The 21,853-nt window shown below is 34.5% G+C and overlaps 1 protein-coding gene across 2 annotated transcripts in view; it reads left to right on the forward strand.

Annotated features, from left to right (window-relative positions):
• Positions 1-21,853, forward strand: part of Nulp1 (Nuclear localized protein 1) — an 86,537-nt gene that overhangs the window by 30,616 nt on the left and 34,068 nt on the right. Inside the window, exons 5-8 of one of the 2 annotated variants that reach the window (XM_089095398.1) lie at positions 6,077-6,195; positions 7,737-7,900; positions 10,954-11,150; positions 18,003-18,252. In XM_089095398.1, the coding sequence (XP_088951524.1) occupies positions 6,077-6,195; positions 7,737-7,900; positions 10,954-11,150; positions 18,003-18,252 (730 nt within the window). The remainder of the gene's footprint in view (positions 1-6,076; positions 6,196-7,736; positions 7,901-10,953; positions 11,151-18,002; positions 18,253-21,853) is intronic. The other variant, XM_089095399.1, reaches the window with a different exon arrangement.

Genomic DNA, 21,853 nt, shown 5'->3' on the forward strand with positions numbered 1-21,853 from the left:
ACTGGGCAAAGGTTTGGGTGAAGTATTAAGTGACTGAGAGAGAGTATCCCCCAAGGACTCCAGATCAGAAAGGCAAAATCTCGGTAAAGGGATCACAACTTGTCCGCCAGTTGTGCATTGAGGAAAAGGGCTATCTTTCGCGACTTCCCGCAGGGATTCCTCCCCCTCATAAAGGAACAAACCCTCTTTTGAGTTGATCAGACCAATATCAGATTCCTTCCCAAATCTTTCCAATCCGACTCGACATTCAATATCTCCCAACTTTCCCCCAACCCGTTGTAGGTCCTGCATCTCTATTTTGTAACCATCTTGTTTTATTCCCCATGGACCTTTGACCTCTTTTTCCCCCTTATTATCCATGTTTTCAAGGCCAAGCCCCTCCGACATTTTATTTTTCCCCCTATGATTTATGTTTTCAAGGCCAAGCCCATCTAACATTTTTTTACTTTTCGTCACTGCAGGCTGAATGTCTAAATTTTGTCTCTTCATTGCATTCCTCTTTGTGTCTTTACTTCTCTGCACTCTGTCATTCGCGCAAAATAATATATCACCGTTATATCTAATTTGGACTCCAGTATCCACTATCTTTGACTGAATAATTGCATTGTAGCTCCGTTTAATATCTCTTTTCTCTCTCTTTGTTTTCTTTTGTTTTGTAGTAGCATTAAATAAATCGTCATGAAATCTGAATTGGACTCTAGTGTCCACCTTCGACTACTTTTTTTTATTGTAGTTCCGCTTAATATCTTTCTTCTCTCTTTTAGTCTTTTTTATTCTTACCGCAGAAACAAATATTTCGTTATCAAATGGGAACTGAACTCCGACATTTGGTTTTTCATATTATACTAAAATGTCTCGAACTCTACGAGGAAAAGCGCGTACAATAAATTTCGTCTCATTTCTCTCTGGTACACTCGGTGTTTCATTTTGGCCTGTACTTGTTAGCGTCTCATATTCATTAAAAGTGTTCTCAAGTTTTCTATTATTTGCAAATTTTTCAGAAAAATTAATTTCGCGCGTCTTATTTTCAATATTATGTAGTCTTATTACTTCCGCATCCCATTTTTGTGGATTATCAAAATTTTGAACACGCGTATCATGTATTTCGTTTTTCCGATAGGGTGACACAGCCTCCCCATACCCCATTTGTTTTATGGGCCGGTCCACCTCCCACCGTAGTTAACGGAGTATTATATTTTTCTGGGTTTCTAACCCATGCGGTTCTCTTATATGTTTGAAAATTTTTCCCTGCAACCATTTCCATTATGTATTTTCTTTCCTCTCTGTCTGCCTCCTCCTTTTTTTCTCAGGCTATCCTATCAGCCTCTTCTTTTCGTTCTCTATCTCTCCTCTATTTCTCTCATTCTCTCTTTTCTCTCTTTCTATCTTCCTCCTCCTTTCGTTCTCTGGCTATCCTATCAGCCTCTTCCTTTTGTGCTCTTTCTTGTCTATCTTTCTCTCTTTCTATCTCCATGAAATTTAATATACGTTGTCTAATATCTTTCTCCCTTTCTTTTCTATCTCTCTCTCTTTTTTTCTATGTGCTTCACTCGCCCTTTTAATCTCATCTCTGTCCGACATAATTTCAAAATTCCGTTAACTTCAAATTACCTCTTCAGCCTAAATGAAAATTCTTTTATCATTTAACTTCCGGTCTCTCGCGAAAAATTGTTTTGACACACAGCAGTTTTAGCCTTATATTTTTGAATACTAATTAGTTGCGTGATATATTCATTCGTAAATTTTCCAATTATGATCTCACAAGGCATAGCCCATAATAGATCTTCATAATTGTATTAGTTGATTCAGTATTTCTTTCTTTTCTCTTTATATGTAACCATAATAGGCTACTTTTGTAGGCTAAATTACTTGTCTCTTCGAAACCGTAGATGTTCGTCGTGTTTAGTTACCAGTGTTATACCGGCTGCCACCAACGTTCGTGTTTACTTATTATTATCCGACTAAGCACAGCTCAGATAAAAATTTTCTCTTTACAATTTTTATATAGCATATGTACCCACTATAGGCTACTGTCTAGGCCAAACTAACCTGTCTCTTCGAAAACGTAGAATTCTTTTATTATCAACACTGTTAATAATTCCTGTTCTTGCTGCCACCACTTATTGGGGTGTACTTATTGCCGCTGGCACCACTTATTGGGGTGTGTTTATACCACTGCCACCACTTATTGGGGTGTATGTGCGGGGTCACCACTTTTAAAGGCAAAAATGGCGCAAAAAAGGTTGCTATGCCACTTACTCGAAGGGGAGAACCCCTTGTCGGCCCAAATGTTAGTGAGATTTCCGCTCTTACCCCAACGGTTCTGCAAATATCGGGTTTGGTACTACCCTATTTACAGTATACCCTGTCCCAGGGTATGATAACGCGATCGAGTGGTCAAATGGCCACTTTCTAAAGCCTAATGTACCTGCCTTGGGTTACGGCTAGAAAATCTCTACTCTCTCCTTGGAGGTAACAACCCTCCCTGTCAATATAATAATGACGGTACCTTGTACCTCTATTCCTACCCTGTCTGGGTTACGGAAAATAGTACACAGTTTGTAGAAGATACCTTACTTGTATTCTTCCAAAAAGGGTCAAAAATACCACAAAAATATATATATCCCCGACTGGGGTCAGAACGCAGACTAAAAACATATAATAATTTGTACAGCACTGTTTGCATGGGTGGACCGTCACTTGGCCAAGCCAATCAGCTACCTCCTCATTCAAACCCAATTTTAACTCTTAGGTTCATCTTTCAATGACTCCCAAAACCAGGAAGTAAAAATAACCTTGGTTCCCGGCTTACCTATTGCAAAACCACTATCGCTTAGTAACGGGACTTTAACCTGTCTTTTGAAATTATACTATAAGCAAATGTAATTAAGAAAAAGAAAACAGGTCATTTATCTGAAAGGAAAAGAAACAGGGGTTGGGACCCCAACAAGTAGTTTCTGATTAAAAGGTGTTTCTTCGGCGTGGGGTCCGTCAGGGTGGTGTGCTTTCTCCAACTATTTTTAAGTTATGTATTGCTCCTATCCTTTCATCTTTGCCATCGACTTTCATTTCTGATCGAATTGATGTCTCGTATCTCGCTTATGCGGACGATGTTCTCCTTGTCAGTCGTTCTAAGGCTGGGCTCTCACATTATGTCAGCTGGGCTCTCACATTCTGTCAGCTGGATCTCAGACCAGTTCAGACGGATTGGGCTTATGTTGAACGTTAATAAGTGCGAATATACTTCATTTAATTCGAGTGCGAGTCTCCCTCTTAGCCTTGTTTTTTTCTCTATTCCCTGTCTCTCTTCTTTTCGGGGGCTTGGTCTTAGAATTACTAATAATCTCAAAACACGTTCATCTCTGAAAGTTTAAAATGCTAAAAAAAAAAAAATTCAGATTTGATATCAAAAAATTGCTGCAAATTGAGGGAGGTATAAAAGACAAGTGCTTGGAAAATTGTATTCTTCATTTTGTAATCATTCTATTCTTTTTTTTTTCTGTTTTTCTTCCAATTCTGAAGCCTAAAGATCTGAAATCTATCCTGACTTATTATTTTAAATTTTCTCGGTACCTTTTGTGCCTCCCTCCGTGGTTTTGGAACCGGCATCTAATATCGCGATTCGGCCTCCCTGATTTACGGGAAAAAGTGACTGTGCTTGCGGGAAAACTGTCGTTATCTGCAGGTCTTACTGCGCACCATAATTTACGTCGTTTTATGTAAATAATTGTTAAGTGTGCGAGTTTTCTTTTTTTTTTTTTTTTTTTTGTTCTTGATGTATTCCGCTTCTTTTTTTTCATAGTGGGTAATAAATAAATTATATATATATATATATATATATATATATATATATATATATATATATATATATATATATATATATATATATATATATATATATATATATATATATATATATATATATATATATATATATATATATATATATATATATATATATATATATATATATATATATATATATTATATATATATATATATATATATATATATATATATATATATATATATATATATATATATATATATATATATATAATGGTTTGAAAATGATTTGAGGCCAGTAAAATGATTTGAAAAGTACCTATTTTGATCACGTGGATATGTTAAAGGATTTTTTTGTCTTTCTTTGACTATCTGCTCTACCTGTTGGCGCCCCTCTCCAAAAAATGGTCAAAATTATGATTTTTCTTGTTTTTCAAGATGTACATATTTTTATAAGGTTTTCAGCAATGGTGTTTTCGATTATTTTCATTTATTCATCCATTTATTAGTGTTAAGCAATTAAACGTAAAATCATAAGAGCATTCATTTCAGTTCGATGTTGTTTTGAATTTTCCAGGCTGCTTTTTGGAATTTTCGAACTCGTTGTCCTCAACTCGCTGACTTTTCTGTACTTTTGTCCAATAAATTTGTTAAGTTTGTGAGCCATTTTTGAACCACTTCCAAATGTCAATTACTTCCAAATTTTATCATTACAAAAAAAAAAAATTTTCTTAGAGAAGACTGAAAATTTTTTAGTCTTAGAAAAGACTACAAATTCGAAAATAATAAACTTAATCTTAGATCAGACAAAATGTTGTCTTCGAGAAGATTAAAACTTTTTTAGTCTTAGAGAAGACTAAAAAGACGAAATAATAAATAAATAAAAAAACTTAAAACTCGTTTCAAAAATGAACTAAAAAATACAAATTTTTTTCAAAAATCTATGATTATAAGTAAAAACGATGGACGCAAGATAGATTGGGCTTTACATAACTTGATCTTTTTAACTCTCAACTCATCGAGTTCCTTCAATTATGCATTTACAACTTAGATGAGTTTAATACTATGTTATGTAAAGCCGAGTTGCATAATGTAAAGCCGAGTTTTTTTTTCATTTATCATTTCTTACGCTTCAGCTGTGGCTAACCTATATAGATGCTTAGATTGAATCGGCAAGGTCAATCTGCTGATATTAGACCGCGACCTCTGAAGACTCGGGTGATTGGAGAAGGTATCAAACTTGATGAAACGTAGTTAACCTCAATTAGGAATCGTGTGAGGATCCCGAGCTTATCACACATATGCTTAATCAGAAACGCAGGAAGAACAGAGGGATTTTGCTGTCTGCTCCTGTGTTAATTTGGTTGTACAATACGTGTTGGTCTTGGAAAATATGCCCATAATTGAAGAACTAATTAAAAAAGCATATTACTCTGGCTTTTTGCCTAAGGTCTTCTTCCAGTTTACGACTCTTTTTGAAAATTTTTGAGCCAAAACGAAAATCGGGTCTGATTTCGGTCTGAGAAATCCGTGATTCATTTGATTTTCTGAGGTAGTTGCCAGTTATTCTGATGAAAATTCAAAAAACAAACTTTCTTTTTTAGCCCAGAAGAAAAAGAAGTGCTTGATTCCTGTCAAATCCAACGAATTTTCTTGGACAAAACTTTGCAAATCCTAATTTTATACCAGTCTTTTTTACTAGTGTGTTTTGACAGTTCCAAGAATATTTAAACTATTTTGAGATGTCCCCGTTCCATTTCAACGAAATATTGCTCAGCTAAACAATCTTTGCTGGGTTGCCACGATATTATCCTTTTGCGAATTTTTTACAGTAATTTCCTTTGAAAAATTTGGGAACAGAAAACTGTTTATTCTAATAAGATGCAGAGTTTCACCTGTCCAGAAACATTTGCCACATTGGTGTACGTCACCCAAACCTGGTAAAACTCTATGAAGGGATCTTTCCAGGCTGAAAGGTGTGAAACACCATGACCTCTTTAGTGGACATTTCCAAAGATTTGACGCTAAATTACTCAGTTTTGAAGAGTCGGAATTTATAAATGAAAAACGTCAGCGTAAAAATCGCTTTATATGAACGCTGGCCGATACAAATTTCTAAGGTAAAAGCTGGTGTAAATATGCGCATATTGACTTAAAATGATAGCTCGTAGATATAAAAAATATTACTTCTGCCCACTCACTAGGCCATTCATATTTTTTTCTTCTTCTTTTTTGTTATAGATGCTAAAAATTTAGGGCAGCTAAGAGCTCTAATGTTCTTTTGATTTAGGTCTTTCTTTATGGCTCTCTTCAAACGTTTGATGTCAGTAGGGCAAAAGGGATGTTACAGAACAGCCATGGAATTATGCAAAGTTCTCTTCAACTTCTCCCCCGCAGAAGATCCCCTTGGTAAATATGCTCGCTGTTTTATTTTTGGTTATGTTTAGATGTGTTCCAAATTTTACATATGCAGGCCCGAGAATTAGTTTGTGAGTTAAACATGACCATACAGCTTCATTACTTCAATTTTTTAGTCAGTGACATTGTGGCCTCATGTTTGATTCAGAGAAGCAATTCCATTTTTCAACTGTATTTTTACTGTGTAGTATAATGGATTAAAGGTAATTAATTGGTTTATAAAAAAAAAAAAAAACTGTTTTCCTACTTTAACAATTGAGATAAACGAGCATTTGAACAAGGTCTTGACCTTCCTCATCTATCCAATCACCTAGGACAAAACGGTATAACCCAATCATCAGCCATGATCACGTCCTAATTCATGCCAAAAAGTCATTAATAAATGCAAGTCGTTATAAAACTACAAGCCAAAGTACCTCAAGTCTAATGAAATCTTCTCAAGTGATCACCTCACATCAGGGCTCATCAGAGGAATACACACTTGCCAGTATGGGTTTCGACGCTTTAAATTCCTTACCCTGGCAAGTGCCGCGTCTGCCATAAGCCATGGCATCACCTTGTTTAATGTCACTCAGGAAATAAAAAAACAAAATTATACCCACCAATTTTGTTCATACCATCCATAACAAGCTCTCTTCAACGACTAAATAAAACAAATCTACACGAATCTGAAAACATCCCACCATTTGCAGAACAAACAACCGCCATAGTAATAAAGAATTATATTAAGCCGTTTTCGGGGAAGTCCTTGGTTTGGATCTCGATGAATATTAGGTGGAAACCTAGTTATATGTTAGCTTTGGGTAAAATAGCACGTATAAATTGGTTTTGAATATGAGCTGTGATTAGTTTCTTCAGATGCTGAACGGCTTGGCAACCCTGCCTGTAAAGCTTGAATGTTTTAGTTATTACTCGAAGAAAAAATGTTTGCGGGCTACCACAGACATTTTAGTGACGATAAAAATAAGTTAATTTACTATTTCTTAGCTTATAGAGCAATATTACGTCAGGATAATAATAATGATGTTTAAGCTCACTCGTTGCTATAGATTAAGAGCTATTATGCTTAAGAGCCTTTGTTATTATGCTGAATCGTCGTACTGGCCTAAGAAAGTTTTTAGTTGTCTCGTAAAAAAATTTACCGTTGCATGTGTAAACTTTCCTGTTTCATGCCCATACAACTGTTCTGTAATTACCAAATCTAACGAAATGTCGTCAAGAACAATCAATTTGTGGTGCTTAATTTTGTGGGCAGTTTATTAGCTGCCCATTAGCAGCAGACAATTTATTAGCTAAGTAATTTAATCCGATTAATGAAAAAGATGCCTCTGAATTGTGTTCTGATGTCTACCATCTAGATTTTATGATTAGGATAAGTCCGCTAAATCAAAAATTTCCTCACCTTTGGTATTGAACGGCCCCCTGTCTTTGTCTTCTAAAGTCAGCTCCTGGGTTCAGAAACAAGATTATTGTTTTTTAATGTTAATATTTTATGTACGTACTATACTTTAGCTGGTACTATTCTTTTTCAGGCGTATTGTTAATGATTGACTTTTATGCTCTCCGTTCTCAGGAATATGGTTGGCTGTTAGACTTTTTTGTCAAGTTCGAAGGATCTCGCAATTTGAGCCAACTCCCCAACTGGGCTTATAGTGTTGCCTTAGCTAAATTTCTTCTCTCACAAAATGTCAGTACGGTGAGATTTTATTTATTATATTTATCCAAACATTTGAAAAGCCTAATGTGCCAAAAGCCAATGAATTTGCCCCCATGGGAAATGGGTAAATATAATTCCTACGGAAGAAAATTGAATCAAAACTACTTAGATTCAAATTGTATTGGTTTTGAAGCGTGGTACTGCTGTTTCTTAGCTTTGTTTTATACGACTATAAAGCATCGTATTTCTCGCATCTTGCTGACAGCGAGGTAATTAGTGGGCTCTGTATGGAATCAAAAGTCAAGTTTGGATTGGGTTTTATCCCCATGTATATTTATTATTTAGCCAAATCTTATCCAAGGACACATTATCAGAGGATGGGGAGGAGGGGAAGGTAAATATCCTCTTGGCTTAGGCTCTAATGATGATTTGAATGTCCAAGATATAAATGCTAGTGAAACAAATGATTTTTTTTTTTCACAGTGAGAGAGCATGTTTGAACTTACGTGTTAAGAGGGCTAGGTCACTTAAAATATAAATGATTTTGGGTAAAGAGGCTAGGCTCGGTAAATGAGAAAATGAGCTTTACTTACCTTGGCAGCAATTACTATGAAAAGTTAGATGCAGTGAAGATGTAAAAAGTTGAATAGGTCTTATATGGCCCAAACAAACATTCATCCGTGACACTCCTTCTGTGGAAAAATACGAAATTTCTTATCTTTAGATGTAGCAGCTCAAAACCTCTGGTACTGTGCTCTCTGATCTGCCAAATTTAACATTGTTGAATTTGCTGATGAGTATTCACCCAGGCCACGTTTTATGGTGGTGTTTAAACCCTTTATCTAAAATTATGCCAATGCTTTTGTGCTAATAATTTTTTATAGGTAAATACAGAATTAGTAAATTTTGCATGTTTTGAATCAGTATAAAAAGCTTATGTTTTGATGTGTATATTGTAAATTGGTTAATGTTGCTTTTTACTTATAATTCTTTACCACGAAACTGTTAGATTCGGGACTGTCTTGAATGTGAGGGGGGGGGGCTTCCGTTTCCTTAATTCCCACTGTTTACGTCCAAGTTTAACTCGTGCATAGCAATAGAAAACTCGTGCATTTACCTCTACAGATAGTAGACACAGGGGGGGGGAGGGTCGAAAATTTCAAGTATGAACTTTAGGGCTATAGTTTTCACGTTTTTCAAGGGGGCGCTTCGAACTATGTTCCCAGCCTTCCCTGTTTTGTATCGGAAAGCAAATGGATGAAATGGTTCATTTTACTCTTAAGATACTTCTGCCTAAAGAGAGGAGCTGTCACCCCGTATATTACGCATTGCCAGCTTAGGTCAAATATACTTCTTAAAATCAAGGGAGGTCAGGGTAAAATCCTCCGCCACTATCACTTCGTATTTATCTGAGTATTCTTTCCTTCATGTTAGTTCATATTTAAGCCTTAAAATGTAAGGTTTTAGCCCCTTTCCCAACCATCAAAGAGATATACTGATTCCCTCCCCCTTTTCATTTGGTGCAAAACTGTACTCTATTGTAAACACATTAATAAACGCCTCTGTCAAGTGAAGCTTATACATGGCTATCTGTAACAACTATTAATTGTGTATGGATTGCATTATATATTTAGGGGCAGATGTACCATCATAAAGCAAGGTCTTTGAAACTGGAAGGCTGTATAACCAGTTTTTGATAGTTCTAAATTGGTTGTCTATGCTCAACGGCCTTTTGGTCCTCTTGGGGCCAAAAATGGTGTTCGGCGCCACAAAATGGCATGCATAGTCACTTTTCCGTGGTGTTATTTCTTTTGTCACTAAAAAAAGGCGCTGATGATTTTAATTACTCCCGTTTGACTAAGCCCTCTTTCAATATTCTACGGTGTTTGGCTTCATACAATTACCTTTGATGGTGTGATTGTCACACTTTTCTGAGCTCCTTTTATAAGATTGTCAAAACTTTCTTATGCTAATAATTTTTTTGATGACTAACTTTAAACATAACAAATTCTAGATATTTGGAGTCAACAGACTATTTAGAGTTTTGTGGCTTAAATCTCCATTTTCTCTAGTTTCCCTTACTATTAGCACGAGTGGCTTTTTACCAACAATTCGTTGCCTCAAACCGTATGATAATTTTATGTAATTGTCTAAGATCAATTACAAGTCTTTGACCTCATCTGTTGTCTTTCCTAGAAGTAGAATCGCAAGATAAAGTGAATTTTCCTTCTCGATGAGCTTACACTATATCTAACTCCTATTTCACGAACGATTCCTGATGTATTAGTAGTCGATATATCCTAATATAAGTACGGCCTAATTATAAACGTATTATCACTACTTATGCAATCAGCTGATTCGTATTTACAACAATCCTTGTTATATTGATAGGTTACAAATCAAAACCGACCCGTCACGTGTGTCTGGCACGTGTATATGTCAGGGGTTGCAGGTTCTAACTTCAATTTCCAAAAACTTGTCAACCTTGAAGCTACTTATAAGAATGCAGAAAAGGCGAACTAAAATGTGTAAGGTTTATTCCAAGTTGGTTTATAAAATACTTAATCTTAGCTGCAATCAGACAAGAACATAACAAGACGACCATAAACTGTTTCTACTATTACAATTTATGGCACTATTTTTTGTAAATTATTCTAAGTATTGCCACTATTCAATCATTTACTGCTTAAAGTTTTGTTGCATTAAACTGATGCAACAAATTAAAATTGAAATAAATGAAAATTTTCTTTCATTTTAGTTGTGCAACTGATAATGGCTTTCTTCAAATACATTTAAGGTCCATTCACAATGAGATTCTACTAATACCGAGATTTAGCTAGCGCTAAGTCGAGACAATTTTATTTTTCATAAAAATCTTTGATTGTCAGAAAATTCTGTGAAAAATTCTGGTTGGCTGTAAAATTCTATGAAAAGTTCTGATTGGATGATATTAATGCTAGCCAAATGTCGATATCGGCAAATATCACTGTGAATTGGGCGTTAATAACCCAATAGCAGCAAAAGCTCTACGGGTAATGATGGATAACTAACGTTAACTGACTTGTTTCGCCAATTACGTCATGATTTTCCAGGAGGGAGCTAGAGGCGAAAAGAAAAAGAGAAAAGAAGTAGCCAGACCACGTCCTACGGTAGAAGAAGCAGATAAGTGTCTACAAGATGCATTAATTATGTTTCCAGGCCTCTTGAAGCCGCTAGTTGACAAGTGTAATATACAACCAGATGAATCAGTGTTCAAGAATGACATGTTTGGTCCAATGGCCGAATACAGGTAAATTTATTGTCGTCTTTTCAATTACTGACAAAGCTATTTGCTCTTGAATGTTTCTCGAGGTCCCTTCAAGATATACAGCTGGACAATGTTTCTCATCCGGAATTTTAAATTTGAAAAATTAAATAATGGATTTTATATTCTCCTGTAGTGGGCAGCAACTGCTATTGTTAAGATCACAAAAATAGAGATGTTAGCACAATAAGTATGATCCGCTACTATTCCTTTTTCTTGTAATTTTTCCTGTATTTGTCTAATAAGTATTTTTGTGCTTGATAATTGAGATTCTTAATTTGGATTGTCGGGTCATGACGAGACCAGCTGACTGAAGTTCCGTTTTATGGACTGACAAAGAAAATTGTGTTTTATCTAAAGTTTGAATAGTAGAAAATGTAGAAGAATAAAATTGCATACAGTCCCAACTGGGCAAGTATCCAATAGAAACGTATTTAAGGTGATTATTATATTGAAAATTATTGTTAATATTATAAAAATTGTTATTCAGTCTTTTTACTTTCTTTTTTTATTATTTCATTATTAATATTTTATTATATTTTCGTTGTATTATTCAGTCATTTTTTCAAATCATATGAAAAAGAGAATCAGGGAACAAAATCACGATGGAAAGAAAAACATGCGTTAGATTATTCATTTGAACATAGGTCCTAGACCATCCGGCATACCCTTGTAATAAAAGGACACGTGGTCAAAAATATAAATGGGATGGGTCTATTTTCTGTTTATAAAGTCTTCGCCAACTTCGCCTCCCTGTTTAGCAGCCTGCCAAGGGTTAATTTGGGTGTCTCTGACTTGTGAAAATGAGGGGTATATAACATCAGGCGTCATGAGGTATCCTTCTATCTCCATCCGTAATGTACGCTCCCAATACATCTGTCACCACCTTATAATGTCATCGACAATGGGGTTACGATTTATCATCGGAGTCATTTCTTGCTCTATCTATCTAATTTTTAAAATAAACCTTACGCAACTACTTTCAAATGTTTGGAGTCGTCTTTCTAATTGCGCATTAGTACTCCAAGTTTCACTGTCATATATAGGGAGAGATAAGATATTTCAATTATAAATTCTATGCGTTAACTTCTGGGGATACTGGGGATATTTATTTTTTTGCAAACATTTCTAAGGTGAATGAAAGCAGAGGCAGCTAACGCTATGTGGCGAGGAATTTCTCCGTCAGAATTGGTATCTTGTGTAAGAATTCTGCCGAGATATTTGAACTGTCTCACTTGTGTGATTCACCGTTGGCCAAAAGTCCTTTAGCTCAATGGAGAACAACCGGATTTGACATTGATTTTGCCTTATTAGCGTTCGTGGAGAGTCTGGCAGCATTTGCCACATATCCAAGTTCATTTATGCTGTGCTGCATATCTTCTGGGTAGTGAGCGAGAAAAGAAATATCATTAGTGAACTCCCCAGCATTGAGTTCTCTCAGTGGACACTTAAGACTGCATTTGCTAAGAACACAATCTATCAGCTAGGCGAACAATAATGGTAATAGAATGTAGCCCTGTCTTACACCTGACTGGACAGAGAACCACTCTGTGAAGCACCTTTCTGTCTGAACTGTGCACATGGACTTATCTTTTTGACCGCCTTGTTAGGTCACTATAACTTCGAGAAAAAAAATAAACTTTTTCAAAGATAAATCTATTCCCTATGGGATAAATATAGAAGCTGATGGGAGCATTTGTCCGTGATTTTTAATATTTGAATTTTTTCAACTGATAGTCAAACGAGAATCTAGCGGTTGGTCTATGAAGCAAAATCGAATTTCACAATCATATTGTCAAGTGAAATAAAATTGAACAATCCCGTTGTCGATTTTTCAATTTGATTGACAAACGAAAACAGCTCCATGAGTGGTATCTACAACTAAATAACTAAGATCAACTTTTTTTTCTCTCTGTTATGGTGCTTTCACACTACACAGGTAAACATTTCGTACTAGCATAACTTAAGAATTTCCATTGTGTTGTACAATGTTATGGAGTAAATCTTGTTTATAACGTATTTTGTCTATATCGAGCTCTACATAGATTTTCACGTTATGCAAGGTCATGGTACTTTATAGGAAAGTCAACATGCAATACCTGGATGAGCAATAAATAAATTTTGAAAGTAAATGACTAAAAAATTTTAGAAAGTCCTCCACATGTGAACAGAGCTTGAATCTTTTGCATTCCACATTTTTTAATTGTTTGCTTAAGGCAATTGTAATAGTTTTATGCGATGATTATAATGCTTTTATGGTTTTTTACGCTAGTCTGATGCCAAAAGTTATGCTTTACGCAACGTAACCTCCTTTGATTATATTTATCTTTTCAATAATGGCATTGGAGTTTCATGAACAAAATACAAAAATAATATCTTATGCAGCAGGGAAAGCATTTATTTATTATACTTTGCAACTTTAGTATGTTGAAAACGAAATCCCTTTCGCTCAATTTAAAACGAAGAAGCGAAAAATGAATTATCTTACTGGAAAAGAAGAAGAATAGGTAATGAGAATCTAATCTGATCTAACCTTGCTAATTTAGCTGAAGCTGGCTAACTATGGAATCTAGATAAAGTTCTAACCTAGAAAAAATAAAGCTGCTAAGGGGTAAAAACAGGTTTTGCACTTAAATAGTCAGTATAAACAGACCTAATTTTATCAGGGGTGTTGTATTGCTGGTATTAAAAGGCTTTATTGCTGAAGGTGTATCCTTTTATTTAATGATAAGAAACACATAAAGCAAGTGGTATTCAGAAGAATAAAATTAATTATAGATCTGATAGGAATGTTTCACGAAAAGAAAAATACATAAAAATAATAAAAAAATCATAAGCCAAAAAGGTGTGAACTTTTCCAAACATTTGTTTTTGGAAAGTTAATGCTGGATTTTGATTCTGCGCTATTTTTAAATTAAACCATGAATTGAGTCGAAGATTCATGATTTTATTACTACTAAAATCTCACTGCAGCACCAAGTTGTCCGAGGCTAACACAGCTGTGCACGCTCCTCCTTCACCTCTATCCCATTCCTTGAAGTTCAAATTTCCTCAAAATCCCACCTAATGACTTTTTTCCACTTCATTCTGGGACGACCTGTTTTTCGCTTGGCCCCAGATGGATGTCCAAAAAGAATAATCTTTGGCAATTTGTCATCCTTCATCCTTAAAACAGGTCCTAGCCATCTCAACCTTTCTTTCATTATAACCTTAGAAAGTGGGATAGAACTAGGTTTTTTGTATAGCTTATTGTTTGACATAGAGCCAGTCAAATGGGTGCCTAAAAGCACCCGTAGACAACTCCTCTGGAAATTATTTAACAAATCATCTTCTGCCTTTTGAAGCGCCCACGTTTCAGAAAGTTTTTGCTAGGACAAATTGATGTAAACGAACCTCTTACTGCTTTATTGTTTAAAAAAGGTTAAGAGGCAACCATGACTGAAACATTCCAATTTTCATCATGGATATTTGAAGACTCTCTAGATGTTGAACAATATGTGGAAATTTTGTTTGATGATCATACAACAATTGTCGAATACCAACAAATATTTGTTGAAATATAGAGTTATTTGAGTAGATATAGGACACAATTTCTCGACGGTACGACGAAAAGAGTCTGCAAAATAAAATTTTTGGTTAATGTATAATTTTAGTAAACACCTTGGTCTTTAATATTTGACGCAAAAATATAAGTAATTCTTCTTAAATTTTTTAATTAGCTTCAGGCCTTTATCGGAAAACACCACAGGTAGTGAGGCTTTTATTCGGAAAGAGACTTGGATTTCAAGCATAAGTTTCCTCAATTATTCGACTTGATTTAGTGTAACGATTCTTTTAATTTGCTTAACTATTCAGGGAGGTGTTCCTATGGGAAGAGAAAAAAGTTTTCTGTTTTTGAAGTTTCTGCAAATTAAACGGTTCCATTTCTAGTTAGTATAAAATAATAATTTATTGCTTAATTCACACAAGTCACACGCAAACGTGTTTTTGTTAACAATCTCCAATTTTTCTTTTCCGTGGAACAAGCAGTTCCGTTGGTTCTGAATTTTATGACAACTTAGGCTATTTTAGTAAGTTTTTATAAGTGTTTATGTAGAACGACTTCCTTTCTTTTTCTTGGTGCAATAGTCTGTAGATCCGTAAAATTGTAATGTTTTGATCAGCCGGACATTTAAAACTTGATACTCATAAAATAGAAACTGGGCGACATGTGTCTTTTCGGCCAGATACATTTTAGTTCATTGAACGTTGCAGAATGTGAGATGCAGCGTTGTCAACGCTTCAAAATAAACTGTTCCAGTTTTCAAACTAAAATCGTACCGCAAAAGATTAACTGTACCGCAACATCTGAACAGCAGGTTAAAAATTTGCCATACCAAGAAAAATTTTTCGATAAACTAAGACTTGAACAGATGTCCGAGTCAGAAAGGAGCAAATAAGATCAAAATGTACCAGAAAATTTGTATTGTAATAAAAAATTTACAAATATACTGAACTGTACCAGGACCTCTAAATTTTACCAAAAATGGTACAAGTGTATCACGTTGACAACGATGGTACGTTGTAGAAGTTGAAGAAATTCATATAATGACCTTATGCCTCTCAGTGTATTCGGACATACTGCACCTACTAATCTTAAAGCTATTTAATGTAACAACATATATGTCTTCAGATTTTATGACTAAACTGAAAAGCAGTAATTAAATATATGGCTTCCCTGTAGACAACATTAGAAAAATTGGGAATTCCTTTCAAGGAATTCTCAAATGATTTAAGACCGGCAAATACCAATGCCTCAGGTCTTCAAAGAAATAAGTTACTCAGAAATTAGCTATTTTCAATGCCTAAAATCGCCAAAGACGAGTTATAACACAAGTCATTTCACTTTTTTGGCTGCAGAAGAGACCCAAATAATCTTTACTTCTTTGATAGAACTAGGAGTATCTTAAAATATATACACTTTATCCACCACACTCGTAGTCCTCTGATCGCTCTCATTTATCGCCGAATATTTGCCTCTTATGCTTCAATCGTTTCCGGGAAATCTCCCCAGTCATTACATCACTGCTGTGCTGCCTCATATCCTTTATGCTATGCCTCTCTAGAACATATTCACTTAAACTGCTAAAGTAAAAATCCTTTCCACCTTCTTCTGTTTCCCCAGATGTTTGCTCTTCATACCGCTATTGACACGCAACTCGAAAACGATTAATAAATATTGCGTAGACAATCGCGAAATCTATCTCGAAATTCTGTAGAGAAAATTAGAAGAAACAGCAGTTCGCCCAGGGCTTAGTGTTCTTGTTTGAATTATAATTGAGTTGTCTTTGTTTTATTAATGTAAATATTCGTTTTTTTCTTTTATAGCTCCGTCTTTTTGTCCTGTAGACAGGTTGTCAAATGTTTTAAATTAAAAAAAAATGTACATTTAATGTAACACTATCCGTCCAAAGTTAACTAAACAAGAGAGGACATAGTCAACCCAAATCCTTATCAGTGCAACCAATATCGTCAATGGGGGGAGGGTAACGTGACCTCATATATTTTTTTCCTCCCCTAGAGTTTGAAATATGCCCTTTTTTGGGAGGTATCTTTATTGAAAAATGCCTTTTTTGGATTTTTAGTTAATAAAATCCGAAAAGAAAAATTACCCATGGCCCTAGATCTTGAAAAATATATTTTGTTGTCCCCTAAATTCTCGTGAATTGATGACAGTGTATGCAACCTTGCTTAAACATAGAACTTAGCACACACTGTAAAGAAGGTGAAGAAGGAAAAAGTAAAGGGAATAAAAAGATGAAAAATCGTACATATTTCTCCTTTTCTGGCTGATAACAAACAAATGAAAATAATCAGTTTCGCACGCAGATAATAGACCCCAGATAATAATAAAATAATAGATGCTGGTTGTCAACCAGGTAATAGAGGTGCTGTGGCCCTAAATTTTCGTCTTACTTCCTCCTCTTAGTTATAAAAAGATTTCTGTTAGTTCTGATCGGTCAAGGTTCTTAATTAGATTCCAGATGTCGTTAGTTTCAAACAAATACTAGTTGAATGATGGAACTCCAATTGGATCATCTCGGCAATCTTGACTGAATTTAAGGAATATGTCGAGCGAAAGTGGAAGTCAAAAAATTTTCACCAATTTTTCTAGATGACGATGAGACTCGTCCTTTTGTTAAGGAATATTAAAAGAGTCAAAGGAATATTTAAAGATTTGATAAGAAATTTTAAAATATATATATTAAAAAATTTCGAAAAAAAGATTAAAGAGTGTTTATTGACCTGCAATGATGGAACATTAAAATATACTAATCGATTTTTTTGGTTTATTGCCACGTAGCCATGTCGAGGTAGCCTCCCGTGTCCCAGTTGTCCAGCATTTCGTCAGTTCTTAGTTTGTTTTTTTTGTTTTTTTAATGTTTTGTCTTTCTTTAACCAGGTTTTTCTCGTTGTTACGATTCTTATAACGAATTGTGTATTAGTTTTTGCTAGTTTATCCAACTTCATGTTCCCTGCTCTCCGTTGGGAGTTAATTTTGTTTCTGTCGTAATAAATAAAACAGTTGAAACACCTTAGGAGACTTTTGCTAGCAACATGAAAAAGCTCAAGAAGCTCGCCAAAACACGATATTTGTAGTCTATTCTAAATTGATATGGCTAATTGTGTCACACCATACTACTGTCATTCTAAGGCACATTTAAAGAAGTTAATCATTACATTGAAATAAAAAAATTATGTTTTGGGTCTAAAAGTTTTAAGCGCAACGTGCAATTGAAACAAATACAATATAATAAATACTTTCTTTTCGTTATGCTTTTCTTACTTTTATTTCAGCCAGTCAAAGCCACTTCAGCTCTTGGTTGAATTATACGTGGCGAGAAGTTTTTCAGCTTGGAAGCAGCCTCTTGTCCTACCATTTCTGGAACGGAATGTGCAAATAGCTCTCAACAGATGCAAGGCTGGAGATGAATACCACAAAGGATCGGCTGAATTGCGAAAGCGTCGATATGTTGGGACACCAAGAAATATTTATAGACATGTTCTCATATCAGACTTAAAAGAGGCCTTAGCGCTAGTTCCCCCAGTAAGTAGTTTTAACACTGTAAAAATGTTTTAGTCTTTGAATGTTTGGAGATACCGACATATACTTAAAAGCTAACCTTTATTTACAAACCAATTTCATATTTTATAACTGTAAAGACTGTTTCGGCACCCTCCCTTTGAATGAAAGCGTTTCAGGGATATTTACCGAATACAGTTAAAAATTGACCCATTGGCGCTATTTAATATTACTACTATATTTCAGTTAATATTATTAATTTCAGTTATATCATAATATTATTATTTTAAAGTGCCCTGACTAAAAATATGACAGCGTGACGACGTGGTTAGATTTGATGACAAACAAATATATACTTCTCTTTCTAAATGTATACTATTAAAAACTTAGAAATGAGTATTTTTTTTCTGTTTTTATCACCTTCGAAAATTGTGCTTCCGCTTTTTAATGTCTCTTTATTATATTGTTGTCATTTCAATTAGTGTTGCTGCAACTGCTACTACATCTTTTGCTTTTTTGTGTTTCCTTACAATGAATGTATTATACAGGATTTCAAATTATCCTTTTTACTTTCATTAACAGACCAAAGCATAATTTCCGTAAATTACCCTTTCCCATAATCTCGTTTTTTTTTTTTTTTTTTTTTTTTTTTTTTTTTTTTTTTTTTTTTTTTGGCATATTAAATGTAGTGGAACTTGCAAAACACTTTTATAGAAATGCCGCTACATTTCCTTATCACAGGATTTTACCAGTAGTTGAAGTCTAGCTTGTGTGCAAGAAGAGGGGCTTTCGGGTCCCTTGTACCCTTGGAACCCTTAGATTTTTAACTTTGAAGAGAGAGATAAAATAAAATTATTTTATTTAAAATTTTGAAGAATTATTCTAATTTCAATCGACAAATCAGATTTTTTGTTAAAACCATAAAAAAATACTGTGTATTATGCAACTATATCTAAATGCTTTTTATAATGTTAAAAATACTATTTTGATCTTCGTTTGCAAAATGATGTTAGTTACATTTGCTACTTCAGTGTTGTAGAAAAATGTAGTTTTTCGTGAAAAATTTATTCTATTTTTAAAATTTTTTTTGTTAATTACAAAAGATTTTTAAATACATCAGTTTCTTTTAAAATGAGCCATTAAAAAGGTTCTCTATGATGTTCCAGTGCCCCGCTAGCTGCAGAGGAAAAACGAAAAGAAAAAAAGATGCCGTCAATGCAGAATATCGTACTTCAGTCACTTTTCTAATTTTTCAAGCCAATGATTTTCCTCGTTATTCAAGCCAAGGAGCTTTGAGTTTCCTATATAGGGGCTTCGGACAAGACAATTTCAATAGTGTACTTTGTGTTTCGATCTGACTCTATTTTTAGGAGTTATGAGCTTTTGTATTTCTTAGTATGAGACGGGATCGTCTCTTACTCAAGGTTGCCAACTGTCGACGTCAAAAAAGAGTGCAAATCAAGGCCAAAAAGAGTGCAAATTGTTAAAAAAGAGTGAAAGTCGAAAAATTTGCGCGCGCACTTTTCCATTCTTTTTTTTTAGCTTAAAAGATAATGCTCTGCTTGGAATTTGCTGGTGTTTATTTTGATTGCTTGGATCTTTAGTCGAACTATAGTTGACTTCATCAAATGTTTAGATAAAGTTTCCTCTCCATTTTATCCAAATTTTTTGAAAGGAATATAAGAGTTCCAAGTAACTAGTCGTGAACTATAGCTGACTTCACTCTAGTCAAGTCAAGTACCGTACCCTAGCAGCAAAAAAAAAAATGGTGAAAATGTTCCTAGTCACACAAAATAATTCTTCTTCTTCCTCTACCGGATTTTCTCCTTCTTTCCTTTTCTTTTAAATTTATGTCAAGTTTTTACATGAAATGTGTAGTTCTCTGGGACATTCCCAGAAAGTGTATAGCTGCTTGTTCGGCGAATGTACTACTTTGCTTTGAGTAGAACTACTTTAAGTTTGAGCACATTAATGAATATGAATAAATACGGATGAGACAAGAGTTCTGCGAAAGGGGTATTTTAGATGTGAATCAGAGAAAATGCTTTTTCTCGGTTGTTTATCCCAACAACACAGAAGTGCAAATTTAAATTTTCTACTATAGAAAAACCTCATCAAACAACTTCAAGCATATGCTACCTCAAAGGATTAAAAAAATGTTCAATGATTCACGTGACTTAACATTTTATTTTGATGCATTTGCAGTGTCGATCGAGGAGAAGTCGGAGCCCATCAATAACTAAGCAGAATTTCATAAACAATAATAAAGTTAATAAACCAAATTGTTTATTATATCTTCAAAGAATAGTTCCTAGCGCATAAACAACAATAAATCGCAATTTAATCCCAGCTCTTTTTACAGCTACAAGGATTGTAGCTGTGAACAACTACACTTTTTACAACTAGAAGCATATGCTATCTAAAGAATAAAAAAAAAAACCTAGGAGGATACGACAATCTAAGGAAGACAACTTCTCATGTGTGCAAATATGAGGATATACTGGCAGAACTTTAACCTTATAATAATAAACGTAAGCTGAAATTGACTTTGGAGCGGTCCAAAATTTGAAATAGAGCACCAATTGATAAGAAAGAACACAGACAACGAGAAGCCATAGGAAAAATCCCGAAATTTTTGCGATTTTAAAAGAAGGGCGGGCATTAATATACCATACTCCAACGCTCTGTGAATGATTGCTTATAACTATCAGTAGCGACGTGTCTTTAAGGAAGCAGCACGGATTTATCATCCTTCAAAAGAGTACACAAAATTCCGTGTAGGTTCTAACTCATATAGATAAATTAATAATTAAAACTAGCAATAAAACGAGCTACAAAATATGTAAGAAATAGAATATCTTAGTCTCTTATAAGCATAATGTTTAAATAATAAATTCCGGAATCATAAGTCCCATAATACCCTATGGAACAATAAAAGTTAAAATACACTGACACATAATGGACAGTATGCAAGTCTAAAAACAGGCAAGTTAAAACAAAAACATTTTTGTTTACGCTCTCTTACTATGTAAAAAAAATATTTTCTACTCTAGAAAAATCAGGGAATAAATTCATTCTGTTGAGTAGTAGGAAGGCCATTCTCGCTCAAATGAATGTTAAATTTGGATTCAAGATGCAATTCTGACTATAGAGATAAGTTTTAACTTTAGCATCCCCCCCCTCCCAATGTGCAAATATATACCCTGAATTGGTATATAGCAGTGGGGTGAAGTGAATTTGCGTCAAAAGCGATTATTAATTTCGGAAAGAGCATCAAAAAAGGTATCGAGTGGTATGTTCACTTTATTCATAGGTCAATAATATGAACTGCTCAATATTTACCCATTTTTGATTGTCATTTTCAATTGGCTCCAATATTTTTGGCCCTGGATTCATTTCTGAAAGTGTCATTCACCTAACTCAACTGCTTTCCAAGATAGCAAGAAGCGTCTAAACTATAACTTTTGGCTATCCCATATTTTCCTAGTATACCCTTTTATGTCGTTTTGATAGTATGGGTTCCATCCAAAGTATATTTTTGGACCCTTGGCTGGTAAGATAAGATTTTTATTTTAGAAAAATCGGCTATCACAAGCAGAGATGGGTCATTCGCGCTTTAAAATGA

Source organism: Artemia sp. Qi Xiang Cuo, chromosome 10, assembly GCF_049724085.1.
Source record: "Artemia sp. Qi Xiang Cuo chromosome 10, ASM4972408v1, whole genome shotgun sequence".
NCBI lineage: Eukaryota > Metazoa > Arthropoda > Branchiopoda > Anostraca > Artemiidae > Artemia > Artemia sp. Qi Xiang Cuo.